General features: G+C 40.2%; 1 protein-coding gene across 1 annotated transcript in view; it reads left to right on the top strand.

The window, feature by feature from the left end:
- LOC149222478 (ABC transporter B family member 25, mitochondrial-like) overlaps positions 1–12,952 on the top strand; it is a 553,005-nt gene extending 540,053 nt beyond the window's left edge. Inside the window, exon 16 of the mRNA XM_089385458.1 lies at positions 12,212–12,952. Within this exon, the coding sequence (XP_089241584.1) occupies positions 12,212–12,337 (126 nt within the window). The 3' untranslated portion in view covers positions 12,338–12,952. The remainder of the gene's footprint in view (positions 1–12,211) is intronic.
- Positions 12,953–16,641: the final 3,689 nt, after the last annotated feature.

Genomic DNA, 16,641 nt, shown 5'->3' with positions numbered 1-16,641 from the left:
GTCTCCAAGCTCCAAAGGGGGTTAACCAAGTACCTTATTATGTGGTTTCAGCCCTTAAAGGGGATAGTATATCCAAGGTACATACCTCTAATGGGGTGGCAAGTGACAAATAAGTGGAATGGAATAGGGAATGAGAGGGGCAATCCTGGGCCACATATTGGGGCATAGGGAGAGCTAGATAAGGGGAAGCCTGCACCTGGGTATGTAATGTGTAGAACGGAGCAATCATGGTACATGAGATGCCCTGGCCTTGATTTTCCACCCTTCTTTATATGCCTTTTGCCTTTTATGAATTTTCTTTGATTAACTGCTCAAGGCTCAGAGGACAAGAGCATGATGTATAAGATAGTGTAGTGATTACCCCTTTTAGGTAGTGCGATTCATTTCCCTCCAGGGGTTGGGATAATCATGGGTTCCTGAATGATAAAGGAGGCTCATATAGGGCCTATGGAACTAGGGTGATGGCCATGGATTGGGGTAGATCTCATGCATTGGCTTTTGCCCATGTGCTAATTATTTTGTCCCGACCATCTTTTGCATTTTGTGGTACAATTTCCTGTTAAATGTGGCCAATTATGCTTGTTTATTTTTCTTTTAATTGCTTCAACCTCCGAGGCATCATTCCAAGCCTGACGCAAGGTGGGGGCAAGGGGATAGGGAGGCTAGTCCTATGTGGATCCAGAATGGAAATGTTAACCCATATGGGAGAAATGATGAATGGGTAATAGTGAATGGAAAGGGAGTAATATATGCGAGTAAAGGAGCGGGACCATGCACCCAAAGTTGGGGTTTCCCAAGTAGTACCACCCTAGAACCAAATGGTCAATAAAAGAGATTCCACGACACTAAGATCCAAGGGTAACAACCAAAAGAGATCAAGGGAACAAGAGCACAAACTAAGCCCACCCTTTCCACCAAATCTCCCCATCAATCCATACCCAGAAGTATCCATGATAAGTAAACCCAATACTCAATTACGAAATGACAAGATATACCTTTAGATTCGGGAGGCACCTTCAAATATACGAACAATACAGGTGGGCGAGGGACCACATGGTTAGCTCAGGTGGCAGAGAAATGGCACAACAAGCTAGTAGGAGACTGCAAGGTGTTGTCAGCTGCCGTCTTAGACTCATCATGGAGAAACATTTCTCCTAGGGATATCACCCACGAAATGGTGGGTAACATCTAGCGCCAACTGGGATGTGATCTCTCGAAGAAGTGGACGAGGCTACTCGAACGGGAGGTCATGATAACTCCAACAATCTCTTGGTCACCGTAGACCTGTTATCTGCACATGTCAAAGATCAAAGCCATGGGGCACCATGTTTTGTATGGTGTCTTATGATCACGCATGCTTAATGTTAGCCCATAAACCAACAAGAAATAAAATATGCAAATTTTTTTTAACCTAAATGCAATCTAATCTATCATGAGAAACATCATATGCGGTTAGTTCTAATGCAAAAATCATCATGCAATGCATCCTACCCTAACATGCATATGATGAAGCTATTATTAAGTGTAATCATAAAATCAGTGCAACCAACATATCATCAAGTCAATATAAATATGCCTGCCTATATGATTACTCATGTAGAAAATCCCAAAGCGAATGCAAATACAAACACATGGAAGATGTTGTGGGCAACAGGTGGGAAAATATGATGCCCATACATGGATGATTGTGCGAGAAGAGGTAAGGAAATGATGTAATCTGGTCCATGAGATCTTCTCTTGCAACCAAAATATAGAGATGTCAACAACCACGCTCATAAACTTTTAATGGATGGCAACCTCAGGCATATCACTTCCACCATTGTCGTTATTATTCACGTCACGGCTTATGGACTTCATTGGGTTATGATTAGTAGGAAAGGGAGGCCGACAAGATGGAGAAACACAAGTAGGTTGCGCATGATGATTACACTAGAGAAGGGGGACTATGGAATGATCAAAACCCTGAGGATGCGTCCAAGGAGAAAAAGTGTAATCAATGAAGGGCTTCTCCTTGATACTATACTCGAGAGGCTAAAAGGGCTCATAATTACTTGAGATTATATGACCAAGGGCAAGGGAATCACTTGATGAAGACTCGAGATGATGACTAATAGGAAATAGTGAGAACGAAATATTGTATTCAACGAGTTGTGCTTTTCCAAAGTCATAATCTAAAGGCTCAAGTGATTTGAACATAGAATCATACTCAAGATAAGTAAGAGCCCTATCAATGTCCTTAGTACCAAAGATTAAGTCTCTTCTAAAAGGAAAATTGATCACTTCCAACTGAGCCTCTTTATGCAAAGGAAAATGAAGATTCTCCTTCCCATGGGTATCAATGGGTATGTCATCATAAGTAATGCCTGAGGGGAAAGGAAGATCAATCTCATCCTCATCCTCCTTGTCGGTGTCGTAAATGGGAGCACAATCAAATTGAGGACCAACAATTTCCCATTTCTCCTTTTCAATGTGGAAATAATCTTCAATGTCATATTCGAAGGGGCTAATGGGATCATCTCTCTCAAGGTTTGCAAAAGGGGTTTCATCAGGTGTAATATCCTTGAGAAAGGTAAGGTTGGTCTAAATTTCTCTTTCCATAAATTCACCCTTCCCAGCACATGTGTCCTCAAAATCATCATTTTCATTATGTGGACCCAAGGAGGACTCATCTTCTTGCTCATTACTTAGATTCCTAGTGTCTTGATGATGCTCGATGAAGGCTTCCTCTTGGATGCTTAATGCAGGGTGTACTTGAAAATGTCTAAGAAAGCCATCAACAAACTCTTCAATAGATGAGATGCTTCTAGGCTTATATTCATGCAGCCATGAGTTATGACCATCGAGAAATCCCATGAATGATAATAGAAGGACATCTTGGTCGACAACCTTCTCTTTTGAAGCATGTGCATTAAATCTTTCTACATGGTCAATTGCAGAGAGCGTTGTTAGGAGCTTGTTTGGGTTAGTTTTGGAGAAGGCCGCAGCTACAACAAGTTGTTGTGCTAGGCCGCATGTCTTAGCAAGCAGTTGGGGATGTCTTTAGGGCAGCGTTAAGGAGAACAAAGCCTAGAAGGTACAGCGTGGCGTGGGAGGTGCCTCTCCAAGGCAAGTTGCAGCCCTTGAGGGCTTATCTTGCTAACTGCGTGGAGGATTAAGGGTTGCATGGTATGCCCTAACCAGAATTGCAGTGGACAACAAGTGGAGACAAGGGACAACAGTATTTTGAGGAGGTTTGTCGGTCAAAGGTGTTGACTAGATTTGGATCAGGGTAAGGCAACTATGGGAGTCAAGGAGAGGGGGCAGATCTATTGATCAGATGCCCTAGTGACAGATCCCACAGAGATAGTGCAGCGTGGTGAACAACAACGTGCTTAGAGGTGTATTGGGTCAAGGGTTGACTCTTGCAAGGATCTGTTTGATGTGCCAATTGTAGCAGACCTTAGGAGTTGTTTGGTGGATCCCACGTGGACTGTTGGGAGGCTTACCAAGCAGCCAAGGTGACAGAAGTCACATTAGATCAAGAGGCAAGTGGACAGCAGCAAGGTATGTTGCAGATCAACTCATCTACGATGGATTGATGGTGACCTAGGTGAGGACACATGTCAGATTGGTGGAGTCTGTGGGCAGCCATGTGTAAGGGTCTCCCAGGTGTGAGGATGCCCTAACTAGAAGCAGATGCTATAGCATGAACTTGGTCTCTCGAGGACTATTGGAGGGCAGCGTGAGAGAAGACCAAGTGTGGACAAGATTGGACACTTATGGTCTGTCGGAGGAGAGTGTGTTAGTGTCCCTGTTGAAGCCAAAGTGCAGCACCTTGATGGAAAAAGGTGACTGCTAGCCTGGCAGTTGTTGATAAGCTCAAGGGTCTGATCAACCAGGAGCAAGATTGTGTAGCCCGAGGCGTGCATGTGGAGAAGAACTTTTACAGCAGATGAAGGGCAATCCTCTTAGCCCATGTTCACTGTAGGAGATGGACATCTTGCAGTGATAGGTGGCAGCCCTCCGTGCCCTATGTTGGTCTTCATCATTGGAACACAGGAAGACCATAGTGGGCTGAAGTCCCAAAGTAGCTGAGGAGCAGCAGTGGGCAGATTGAGAGTTGTTCACAATTGGTGCTGTGAACAACTCGACAGGGGTCTCGATGAGTTGTGCCCTTGATGGATGAAGGGACAACTAGAGAAAAGATTGGATAGCCGAGATTCAGTGGCCAGATGGACTTGGAGCATTGATAGAGGCAAGAGTTGTAGACCAGGAGCCAAAGGACTAGGAAGGTACAGGGTACGATCGAGAGGAGTTGTTAGATGCTACAACTAGATGGTCAGAATATCTTGTCTTGTACTAGTGGATGTATGAGGGCCATTATCCCTAGTATGGGAGCCCTAGAATGTTGTATTATATGTTGTTAATATAATAAAGTTGGGTGGAAAAATTAAGAAGTTGTCTATGTTCTGTGCATATGTGATTTACTGCTTTATATTTCCGCTATTCAAAGTAGTTTATGGTTGAGATTCTTGGTTTGGTAGCGTCAATGATTTTAAGACTCTAACCTAGACAAAAGGTCGTGGAAATTCAACATGGTATCAAAGCATATCTGAGCTACTTTGGAGGACATTGAATCAAAGTGTGCACAACAAAGCAACTCAGAGGGAGTTGTGGGTGTCTAGATCATGGAGCAAAGGGTTCAGCTGAAGACATGGAGATGTGGTCTTGACTGGCTTGGTAGTGAGATTGGCTGGGAGTTCTGGTGGATTGGTGGTGAGCCTGGTGAACAACAGTTTGTTGTAGGGAAGATTGTTGATCATGGACTTCTGTTGATGTGCCATGGATGGTTGGGACAGCTCGAGGGTTTCTTTGGCATGGACGAGATCAGGTTGATCGAGATGGCTTCATGTGATGGACTACATATTGGCAGGCTAGAGTCTTCATTGGATTGTGGTGTTGCATATCCGAGATTGGTGGGATTTGCACGAGTGGTATTTGATCCAGGAGGACGAGTGCTTGCAGATCTGGGCGAAATCATATAGACTCAGAGGGAGTCTAGCCTCAGAGGGAGCATCCCTAGGGAGGATCGATATCTTCAGGTTTAGATATGACGAGGCAAAGGCACTACCGAGATTATCTGATTCATCTATAGGGTATGCTGCAGTGATGGATGCCAGGTGGGCTAGTGACGTCACCGGATTACTTCCTAGTCTTGGAAGTACGTCCTTCGCTAAAAGGGAGTGTTTATTTTGTGTAGCTTGGGAGGTACTCCAAGTCCTAGCATTCGAGGGTTGGAGGTCAAAGCACCATAAATGGTCTTGTGGGCTTGAGGACCAAGCTTGGGGGTTTTGGCACCCATCGTGTTTTGGGACAAAACCATGATGATTTCACGGCACGTGACGGATGAGGATGATAGTGCTCGGAAAGACGATTCCAACGCATTGAAAATCATCTAAATCCGATTTGTCGTTTAGGAGAAAATGAATTTTGAAGTTGAGATGGTAATTATGGATTTTTCCCTCTGATTTTAAGACTCTAACCTAGACCCAAGGTTGTGGAAATTCAACATGGTATCAGAGCATATCTGAGCTACTTTGGAGGACATTGAATCAGAGTGTGCACAATGAAGCAATTTAGAGGGAGTTGTGGGTGTCTAGATCATGGAGTAAAGGGTTTAGCTGAAGACATGGAGATGTGGTCTTGACTAGCTTGGCAGTGAGATTGACTGGGAGTTCTAGTGGATTGGTGGTGACCCTGGTGAAAAACAGTTTGTTGTAGGGAATATTGTTGATCATGGACTTGTGTTGATGTGCCATGGATGGTTGGGATAGCTCGAGGGTTTCTTTGGCATGGACGAGATCAAGTTGATCGAGATGGCTTCATGTGATGGACTAGATATTGGCAGGCTAGAGTCTTCATCGGATCGTGGTGTTGCATATCCGAGATTGGTGGGATTTGCATGAGTGGTATTTGATCCAGGAGGACGAGTGCTTGCAGATATGGGCCAGTGGAGATCGTATAGACTCAAAGGGAGCATTCCTATGGAGGATCGAGATCTTCAAGTTCAGATATGATGAGGCAGAGGCACTACCGAGATTGTCGGATTCATCTACAGGGTATGTTGCAGTGATGGATGCCAGGTGGGCTAGTGTCGTTGTCGGATTACTTCCTAGTCTTGGAAGTACCTCCCTTGCTAAGAGGGAGTGTTTATTTTGTGTAGCTTGGGAGGTACTCCAAGCCCTAGCATTCGAGGGTTGGAGGTCAAAGCGCCACAAATGGTCTTGTGGGCTTGAGGACCAAGCTTGGGGGTTTTGGCACCCATCGTGTTTTGGGACCAAACTACGATGATTTCACGGTACATGATGGATGAGGATGATAGTGCTCGGAAAGACGATTCCAACGCATCAAAAAGCGTCTGAATCCGATTTGTCGTTTGGGAGAAAATGAAATTTGAAGTTGTGATGGTAATTATGGATTTTACACGTATCGATTCAAGTTGTTTTCATGGAGGCCTTGAAAGGCTATATATAGGAGACGTGAGGTCTCATTTTTAGCATCCATTGGTGTGACATTCTCCAAGAGCTTTGAAATTCAGAGGCTAGCTGCAACAAGGAGAGGGCCGAGGAGCAGTGTGAGACAGGGCTATTTGGAGGCCGAAGTACAGGGCTAGAATGCGGACTGTTTGAGGGATTGTCTTAAGGCTAAAGACAGGACTGAAGAGGTTGTCTCAAGGGCCGAATTGCTAGGCTACTAGGCTGAAGAGCTGTGAGGCAAGACGAGTGTTGTTAGGAGCTTATTTGGGTTAGTTTTGGAGAAGGCCGCAGCGACAGCAAGCTGCTGGAGGTGTCTTTAGGGCAGCGTTAAGGAGAACAAAGCCTAGAAGGGACAACGTGGCATGGGAGGTGCCTCTTCAAGGCAAGTCGCAGCCCTTGAGGGCTTATCTTGCTAAATGCGTGGAGGATTAAAGGTTGCCCGGTATGCCTTAACCAGAATTGTAGTGGACAGCAAGTGCAGACAAGGGACAATAGTGTTTTGAGGAGGTTTGTCGGTCAAATGTGTGGACTAGATTTGGATCAAGGTAAGGCATATGTGGGAGTCAAGGAGAGGGGGCAAATCTGTTGATCAGATGCCCTAGTGATAGATCCCACAGAGATAGTGCAGCGTGGTGAACAACAACGTGCTTATAGGTGTATTGGGTCAAGGGTTGACTCTTGCAAGGATCTGTTTGATGTGTCGATTGTATCAGCCCTTAGGAGTTGTTTGGTGGATCCCATGTGGACTATTGGGAGGCCTACCAAGCAGCGAAGGTGACAGCAGTCACATTAGATCAAGAGGCAAGAGGACGACAGCAAGGTGTTGCAGATCAACTCATGTACGATGGATTGATGGTGTCCTAGGTGAGGACACATGGCAAATTGGTGGAGTCTGTGCGCAGCCATGTGTAAGGGTCTCCTAGGTGTGAGGATGCCCTAACTAGGAGCAGATTCTACAGCATGAACTTGGTCTCTCGAGGACTATTGGAGGGCAGCGTGAGAGAAGACCAAGTGTGGACGAGATTGGACACTTATGGTTTGCCGGAGGACAACGTGTTAGTGTCCATGTTGAAGCTGAAGTGCAACACCTTGATGGACAAAGGTGACTGCTAGCCTGGCAGTTGTTGATAAGCTCAAGGGTTTGATCAACCAGGAGCAGGATTGTGTAGCCCGAGGCATGTGTGTGGAGAAGGACTTCTGCAATAGATGAAGGGCAGTCCTCCTAGCCTGTGTTCACTGTAGGAGATGGACATCTTGCAGTGATAGGTGGCAGCCCTCCGTGCTCTATGTTGGTCTTCATTATTGGAGCACAGGAAGACCATAGTGGGCTGAACTCCCAAAGTAGCTGAGGAGCAGCAGTGGGTAGATTGAGAGTTGTTCACAAATGGAGCTGTGAACAACTCGACAAGAGTCTCGATGAGTTGTGCCCTTGATGGATGAAGGGACAACTAGAGAGAAGATTGGATAGTCGAGATTCAGTGGCCAAATGGACTTGGAGCATTGATAGAGGCAGGAGCTGCAGACCGGGAGCTAAAGGACTGGGTAGGTACAAGGTACGACCGAGAGGAGTTGTTAGATGGTATAGCCAAATGGTCAGAGTATCTTGTCTTGTACTAGTGGATATATGAGGGCCATTATCCCTGATACAGGAGCCCTAGACTGTTGTATTATATGTTGTTAATATAACAAAGTTGGGTTGAAAAATTAAAAATTTGTCTATGTTTTGTGCATATGTGATTTACTACTTTATATTTCCGCTGTGCAAAGTAGTTTATTGTTGAGATTCTTTGTTTGGTAGCGTCAGTGATTTGAAGACTCTAACCTAGACCCCAAGGTCGTGGAAATTCAACACTGTGCTCAATAGTAAAAGTTGGATTTGACTGGCTTGTCAACTAGCTATTATACATCACCAAAGCTTGGGATTTTTTGTCCTCGTCGCCTTCTTCATCTTCATCATCTCCCATGCCTCTTTTCTCTTGGTCCTCTTGGAGCTAGGCTCCTATCCTTGGTCTATATCCATGGGCTCTGATGTGATTCTTTTATTTCTCAAGAGGCGGGATATGCTTGAATCTACAGGATTTAGAATGGCCTTGACATCCTCCCATGTAAATTTATTTGCACATTCCTCTACTATGGGATTGGGGTCATGCTTATGTCATTTTTCCTTATCCTTTCTTCTCATATATAATATTTTGAGGATCATATTTCCACGACCCTGCTTGCGGGAAATAAAAAAAATTCGAGATATTCTCCACTAGATTCAGGACGCTCCTTGCATTGACCACAAAAGGCCCCACCTCATGAGGGAGGACGAATTTCACAACTTTCTTTCTAGAAGTGGAAGTGTAAGTTGTCATTGTTGAAACTTTACGTTATATACTCCAGTGCGAAGATGCTGGGAGTCAGAAATGTTAGCAACTGGTATGGTCTTTCTTCAAATCCATATACTCTTATGACTGTGTATTCCTCAAAGAGGTACCAATCACCCACTTCGGTATCGAGACTGAACTGCAATTTTTCCCTAAGGAACATAGGGGCTCTAGGTAGAGGTTTGATAGAGGTTCACTGTGCAACAAAGTATAGACAATAGACATAAATGATGACACATACTTGAAAAAGCCTTGATTGTTTTTTGGTTTCCTTACCATGGGCAACCACTCAAAAACAGACAATATGGTATTTTGATCATGAACCATTTTAGGCTTTCGTTTTTCAAAGCAAGAATAGTTTTGGTGAATAAACAGGTAGAGGAGATAGGTTTGATATCGGAAATACCTCCCTTCCTCAAATTCTATCAATTGGGCATGGATTTATCAGATAAGTACTAGGGAAAATCATATTTTGTGCAGGCCTTGGTGACCAGGTGACATAAAGTAACTAGGAAACCTAGGACCAACTCATTTATTTGGATATCGGTATTAAGACCAAGGACTTGAGCAATCATGGAAAAATATATTTTGGGCATAGATTCAAATACCGTGATAGGGTAGGGAAGGAGGCCCGAAAGGGGCAACTATTCCTTCCTTGACATTTCCATTGATCCTCTATTGTTTGAACTTTGATCTCTTGGGAGAGGCCCTTCCACTGATCTTCTAGTATTTCTTTGTCCAGTTTCTGCAAACCTGCCATGTCCAAGAACAATAACATATCTGCAATGGCCTCTAGTGTGACTTTGATAATTACCTTATCTCCTTGAGCGAAATTGATGACTCTCTGGTTTGGTAGATACAAACTAACACACCATGTTACCATTTTCGGGAAATGGTATACTTGCAGAACTACAGCCAGGACCAAGTTTGATTCAAATAGGTTATTTTTGTTCCCTATTATATCGAAGGTACTGCATACCTGTTGTATGGCCTTTCTCATGTCATAAGCGGTTATGACAGGATCCCGAACATCAGCATCCCGGTCATAGAAATCATGATCTTTAGACTTTTCTGCCATTTGAACATGAGACGAACTTGGTATTGGTGGTTTGGCCATTGGAGATGAGGTAATTTTGCTAGAGAGGTTGGTTGGGAAAGGTGACTAGAAGTGAGGTTTGTGAGTGGAATTAACTAACCAGTGTGCAGCTGCGACGTGGCTAAAAAGGGTTGGCTAATAATGTGTAGTTAAAATTAACTCGAATTTGGTGAGTTGTGAATTGCTTGGGTGCATGCAAGTATCAAATTAAATAATTTTATGGAGTTTTGGGCGAGAATTGACAAATTTTGAGGCTTCTTGGGTGCAATTTTGCTTCTGACGATGTGTACGGGATTAATTCATGAAATGAAGGATTTGCTAAGCATAAAGTCGGGCTTTTGTGAGCGGACGAGCACTTCTTCACGTAGGAGAGATATGGTTTCTTTTTTAGCTCAAATTATCCTGAATTTTAGCTTGCATGAGGACTTCGCAAGTCGAGTTCATAAGGATGAGGTGAATTGGCAATTCGAAACTGTGAATTTGGGCTCAGAGGGATCGGAAATGAACTAGTTGAGTTCATGAGTGCGTCGGACTGTGAGTCAGAAGCCAAAGTGGGCAAAATGACAATGAAAATGGGTCTGACACCCTTTTATAATAATTTTTTTTACACATGTTGTGTCGCCATTGACCATTTTTAGGGATAACGTCATGCTTATGTCATGATGGCACTAGCATGACAAGTGGACCCTAGCACGTGGCAGCAGTGACTGGATGCAAAGTGTGACTTGGTCAGGTAACATGGAGGAGAGTTGACATGGATGATGGGCCGACGTGGAGCATTCACGTGTTGGGCCGGTCAGTGTGGAACACTGACGTTGTGGGCAGCGTGGCACCCTCCGCGTGCCCCCCAAACTCGCCATAGAAAGTTTGGTCGGGGTGCGAGAGGCACAGGAGGGCGACATGTGTCCTCCTCCGCAACCTCCCGGCTTGTTATCTTCCGCACAATTCGGCAGTGTGGAGCATTCCGAACCATCAGATTTGTGCCCACGCCCGCTGTTAGATCTACCCGCTCTCGTTGTTGTCCCCTGCTTGTCGACGTGCGCCAATGGCGTGGCCGGGCTGGCTTTTACCCATTTCGTTTCAGTGTTATGGCCCCTCTTGGTGCACTCTCCCTTTGAGTAATTTGCCTCTTCTGATTTTGGAACCTCAAGAAATAATTCCTCAGGGGTGGTGCATTTTGGCACTAACAGAGCACTCTAGGCCCCCATCTAGTGATCAATCAACCATGGCACTCTTTTTTACTACCCTAGACAACACAAGGAAATGCCTTCTTTTTCAATCAAGAGTCCCTCATGGACCTCCTTCCCCTTTGAATGCTCTTTAACATAGGCAAAAAGAGTCCAAAATGCTAATTTCCTTTTGGGAATAACGTAAAAGAAAAACAATTGGCTCCAAAACAAGTTGTAATAAACAGTTTTCAAGGTTGCATGTTTAAAGCTATTTGCTTCAACTATTGTAAGCATTGTAGTCATGATTCTCCCTTAAGAGCTAACCCATTTATTCATATATCTTGATTAGCGAATCTCCTACTTCCACAGGGTCTGACTACCCACAAGTTCATGGGATTCTCTTTACATTGTAGGAACGACAGCCATGGGTTTCATACAAGTTACTCCATAACTAAGGAGAAATTCTCATAATGGAATAATGATAATTGGAGAGAATGTTATTGGCATGATAACCATTTTCTTACGCAATATTTAAGGATGTATATAAATAAAATCGGGTAATTTTACTAATTATTAAATTCTCAACTATAAAATGATAAAAGTATTCAAAACTTTAAGAATTTTATATAGTTGCTTTAAAAAAAAGTTTAGCCATTGTTAAAGTGATATTTGTATATTATAGAATTTGCAACAATAATTTTACTAAAAAAAAGAATAAGAGAGAGAAATAGCAGTTTTTCTCTTCTTTTTTTCATTTTTTTAAAAACCAAATTTAATGCTGCCATTTCTCTAAAATATATTGATGAGAAGGGAAAAATTTTATAACATCCCATCAACCCAAATTTCCATGCTTGCTTCGGAAGGGTGTAAGTGAACTGGCTTCGTTACAGTAGTGCAAAATCCCCACAGCAGAGGTAGTTTCTTGGCTTTACGGATGAAGACATAAATTCATGTAGCATAATAACCATCGCTCCTATTATTTTTTTCAAATTTGACCTTCCATGATGACCCTGTCAAACTTGTTTACAAGTAACTTACTACATCTGTGGCTGTACTGTCCAGGTTCTGGATGATGGGCAGATTGTAGAGGAAGGAACACACCAAAATTTGCTGGCAAGGAAAGGTATATATGCAAAGATGTGGTCTCTACAAGAATCACAGAATGACGAAAAATGTTCGAGAGTGTGAGCATGCTGTTGAATGTTAACAGCTTTTTTTTATAATTATTCTTTCTGGTTGGGTTTCATGAAACGGCCTATTTATTTATTTATGAAAGGAAAATTCTTTTTGAAGTACAGATTCTCATGCTTTCACGATTTTTTTTTCGTTTTGCTCTTCAATATATCAATTTGTAACTTTAAAGCGTACATTAGGATCTTGAATTAAAGAGGAAAAAAAAAACATAAATGAAGGGTAAAGTTGAAAGCGCACCAGAAATACGGCATCGTTTGGTCATATACTTGGTACACAATTGCCACATGGGCGGCACCTAATTTTGGTTTTTTAACTCGAAGAGAAAATTGGGTTGGTACTCCGGTCAGCGGCATTGGAGGAGTGATATTCCATGATTTAGTGTGCTTGATTAAATATATTTTCACTTGTATTAAAGTTGTATCTTCTAATTTGATGGATAGGAGGCCTGCAAAGCCTCTTTTTAACATGTCCCACAAAATTTCCATCCTGCAGTCGCACTCCATGAATGATCAACCAAAAAGAAAGTTCTCTCGGAGAGAGGAAGGACTTCACGGCATACTAATAATTTTATGGAACAAATCTTATCACGAAAAGACAATGGAACGAAATTATTATAATTCTATTAAATTTGTGACCCACGAAAACAAACCGAAATTTGAAAGGGTCAATGACAAAACAAATTAACGTACCTTTCGTGTTTAAAGTTGAATTTGACTGGGTTTCTATTTATGTAATTGGCATTATTAATGTTTCTAAATATTTATAAATTTATATTTAATACATTTAATATAATAAGTGTAATTGAGCATTATACGTTCATTTAAGTGTATTTATTTTAGAATAAAGTTTTTAAAATTTTAATTTAATTATTGATAATTATTAGATAGATAATAAAAATTTAAACTCTACCAAATATTTTAGAATATTCATAATTGTATAAACAAAAATTAAATGTTGAGATCCATCTCCATAATAGTTATATGACTTTTTTCCTTTCAATTAAATTAATTAATTAGAAAAGTTGCCATATGAACAAGTATTATCTGAATTGAGTTATGGTTTTTTGGATATGCAGCATTGATAAGTCACGGTATTTGCTTTAGTAATCAAAACTCGCTAGTTCGAACCGTAAACCGGTCAAACTGGCTGATTCATTAGGCCAAGCTATTCAACTGGTAAAAAAGCTGGTTTTTCCCTACGCTAGGGTTTAGGTCTAACTAGCCATAAATCAGTCAGTTTATGACGGAACCAACCAGTTTTCCATAAACTAGTCGGTTCCATCATAAATCAATCGGTCAGTCACAGGCCCCAGAGAAGGCAATTTTGTGCTTTTTGAAGTGGTTTTGAGGGAAAGTAGGGGTTATTCCCCTCCAAAAAAATCCCTTCCAATCCTTTAAAATGATGTTTCCCCTCTCATTTGCCTCACACATCTAATTTGGAGTTTTTGTGAGCTTGCAATGTTGAGTTTTTGTTGTAGTGGAAGAGCAAAGAGTTTGGGCTGAGTGGTAACCACCATGCCTCCAAAAGCCAAGGATACTGCATGGGCTCATTGTGATATGATTGATGGCAAAATGATCTGCAAATATTGCCAAAAATCTATTGCAGGAGGTGGTATTTATAGGTTGATAGAACACTTGGTTGGGATAAGAGGCCATGTAAAGCCATGTAGAGCACCAAATGAAGTAATAGGGAATATTAAGGAAGAATACCTTCATAAGTTTAAGACTCAACCGGTTGTGAAGGTTGTGACTCACGCAGTAGAAGATTTTGAGACTCAACCAATTAAGTTTGATCATGGTGAGAAGTGATCATGTTGATCATTGATATGTAGACTTGTAGTAGGTTAGTGGCCTATAGCTTGTAGCATTGCTTTTGGACTCTAGGGGTCATTTAGAGCCGTAATTTGATGTGTTTTGTCATTGATATATTTTGCACTAGGTGCCATTTTAATATATTCACCTTGACATGGTATATAAATGAGCAAACTTTGCATATTTTGACACTATTGATTTGGAATCATGGTTTTAAATCCTAAAAATAGTTGTTTTCCACTAAAATTAATTATTTCATGTATTTTTTTAAAGATGGGTTCATTGATATCTAATGTTATGAACATAAATTATGTAAAAATAAATAAAAATAGATAATAAATAATAATCATAATAATATAAATATAACAATAAATAAGAAGTAAATTAACTAATGGTTAGTTAGTTAATAACGAAAATGCATGTCTTAGAGACATGCCTGTTTGTGAAATGGTACTTACCTGTCTATATATATAAGACCCTCATTCTCATTTGTAATTATCCTACATCAATTCTTTTATTCAATATACAATTACAATTATTGTCCTACCATGCATGTCTTTGTTTACGAAGTATTTTAAATATTTCTGCTGCGTATATGACTTTTGGTCATTACATTGGTATCAGAGTTGTTTGATCCTCTAGTCGCTCAATCGTTGCACAGAGGCGTGTTCTCAGATCCAGGTCTTTGACTGTCAAATTCATCAACATTGTTGTTGTTGAAGTGTTTCGCTACAAGAATTTGGAGTTTCTCCATTTCACTATCAAGCATCTGGCCATTCAAAAAAAAAAAATTAATATATATGGAGAGAAAAAAAAATCAAATATAGAAAAAAAAAAAAACAAAAGGAATACAAAATCTCTTTATGTGAATGATAAGTTTTACTTTTTACGTGGAGAAGCCCATGGTTTTAGAAACTCGTGGTAATTGTCCATGGTATTTTAAAAGTAAAAGAAAAACAAAAAGAATACAAAATCTCTTTATGTGAATGGTAAGTTATACTTTTTACGTGAAGAGTAGATAATATTATTTTGATTCTTCATTAAGTGGTTTACAAGCCCGTGGTTTTAGAAACTAATGGTAATTTCTAGTGGTATTTTAAAAGTAAAAGAAAAACAAAAGGAATACAAAATCTCTTTATGTGAATGGTAAGTTTTACTTTTTATGTGGAGACCATTAAGTGAGTCAAAAGTACATAAGTGAACATATATTTTATAATATAAGCCAAAGGTGAATAGCCACGTTTCACTAGGGTTGTAACTTTTCAAAAAAAAAAAAATGTTATAAATAAAAGATATATAAAAAGAAGTATTATATTATAAAGGGGTATTTAAAGAAAAGTTCAAGTCATAAGATTATTGAAAATATATATAAGTACAAAGTGGGTATTATTATAAAAGGTTACATAAGGAGAAAATATCACTTAAGAGTTTATGTTAAAGTGAAGTTGAATTAAATTTTAACAAGCTATATGAAATTTAAAAAATAAATACAAAGAACAATAAGATATTTAAAAGAAGTCAATTGAAACAATATTTAAATATTCTTTTTAAAATACAAAAGGAAAAAAAAAACGTAAGTAGAATTATATAAAAATAAGACAAGGGAGTTTTGAAATATTAAGAATAATAGGAATTTGGATTAAAAGAGTTTTGAAGAATTATATATATATATATATATATGAAAAAGGAACGTTTAAAGGAGGTTTGAAGTACAAAGTCCAAAGAAACTTTAAATATAATACTTTAAGTCATCTTGACAAAACAAATGGGATCAATCATTGAAAAAAATGATGGAGCTCAATTCTAAAACGACGAAGGAAGAAAGATTTTCCTATAATGGTCTTTTAGTTACAGATCACAGAGTAATTACAAAAGGAAGTATCCAAGGAAGAGAAGTTAATGTCGCCATCAACCCAAGCAATGATAAAAATTATATCAACATTAACTTGGCAAATCAACTATTAATTCCAGAGCTAAGCATTGGTGTAAAAATAATATTTTTGACCAAAACGAGTATAAAATTAGTGATCTACAAGTGACAATAGGTCATTATGACTACATATCTCAATTTCATGTTATAAGGACGGATAAAAACACTGACATCATACTCGGTCAACCCTGGTTTAGGGATTTGGGTACATTCATGTTAAACATAAAGAAACAAGTTTTGACATTTCCTTATAAATGGAAGATGGTCATGTTTCGAGACATAACAAGTAAATCAAAATCAATTAAATCTTCATTAGAAGACCTTAAAGATATCTCAAACTTGATGTTTCAAGATGACGAAAAAACTATATCAAAGAAGCAAACAGAGCTTGAAGAAGTCATCTGTAACAAAGACAATGAAATTTCGCGCCTCGGAGATCACCAAGGAAATTTACTCAAATAAGTCAAGAAAGCTAAAGCATCAAAGAAGGAACTCAGGGAGCATTTATTAGAAGAAGAAGAATAAAATTTATGTTTAAAGAGCCTTAACCAAACATT

This window comes from Pinus tabuliformis, chromosome Q, assembly GCF_031772625.1.
Source record: "Pinus tabuliformis cultivar Carrire ecotype Pingquan chromosome Q, CPIR1, whole genome shotgun sequence".
Lineage (NCBI taxonomy): Eukaryota > Viridiplantae > Streptophyta > Pinopsida > Pinales > Pinaceae > Pinus > Pinus tabuliformis.
The sequence above is the reverse complement of the archived record's forward strand: the minus strand, read 5'-3'. Positions and strand labels throughout refer to the sequence as shown.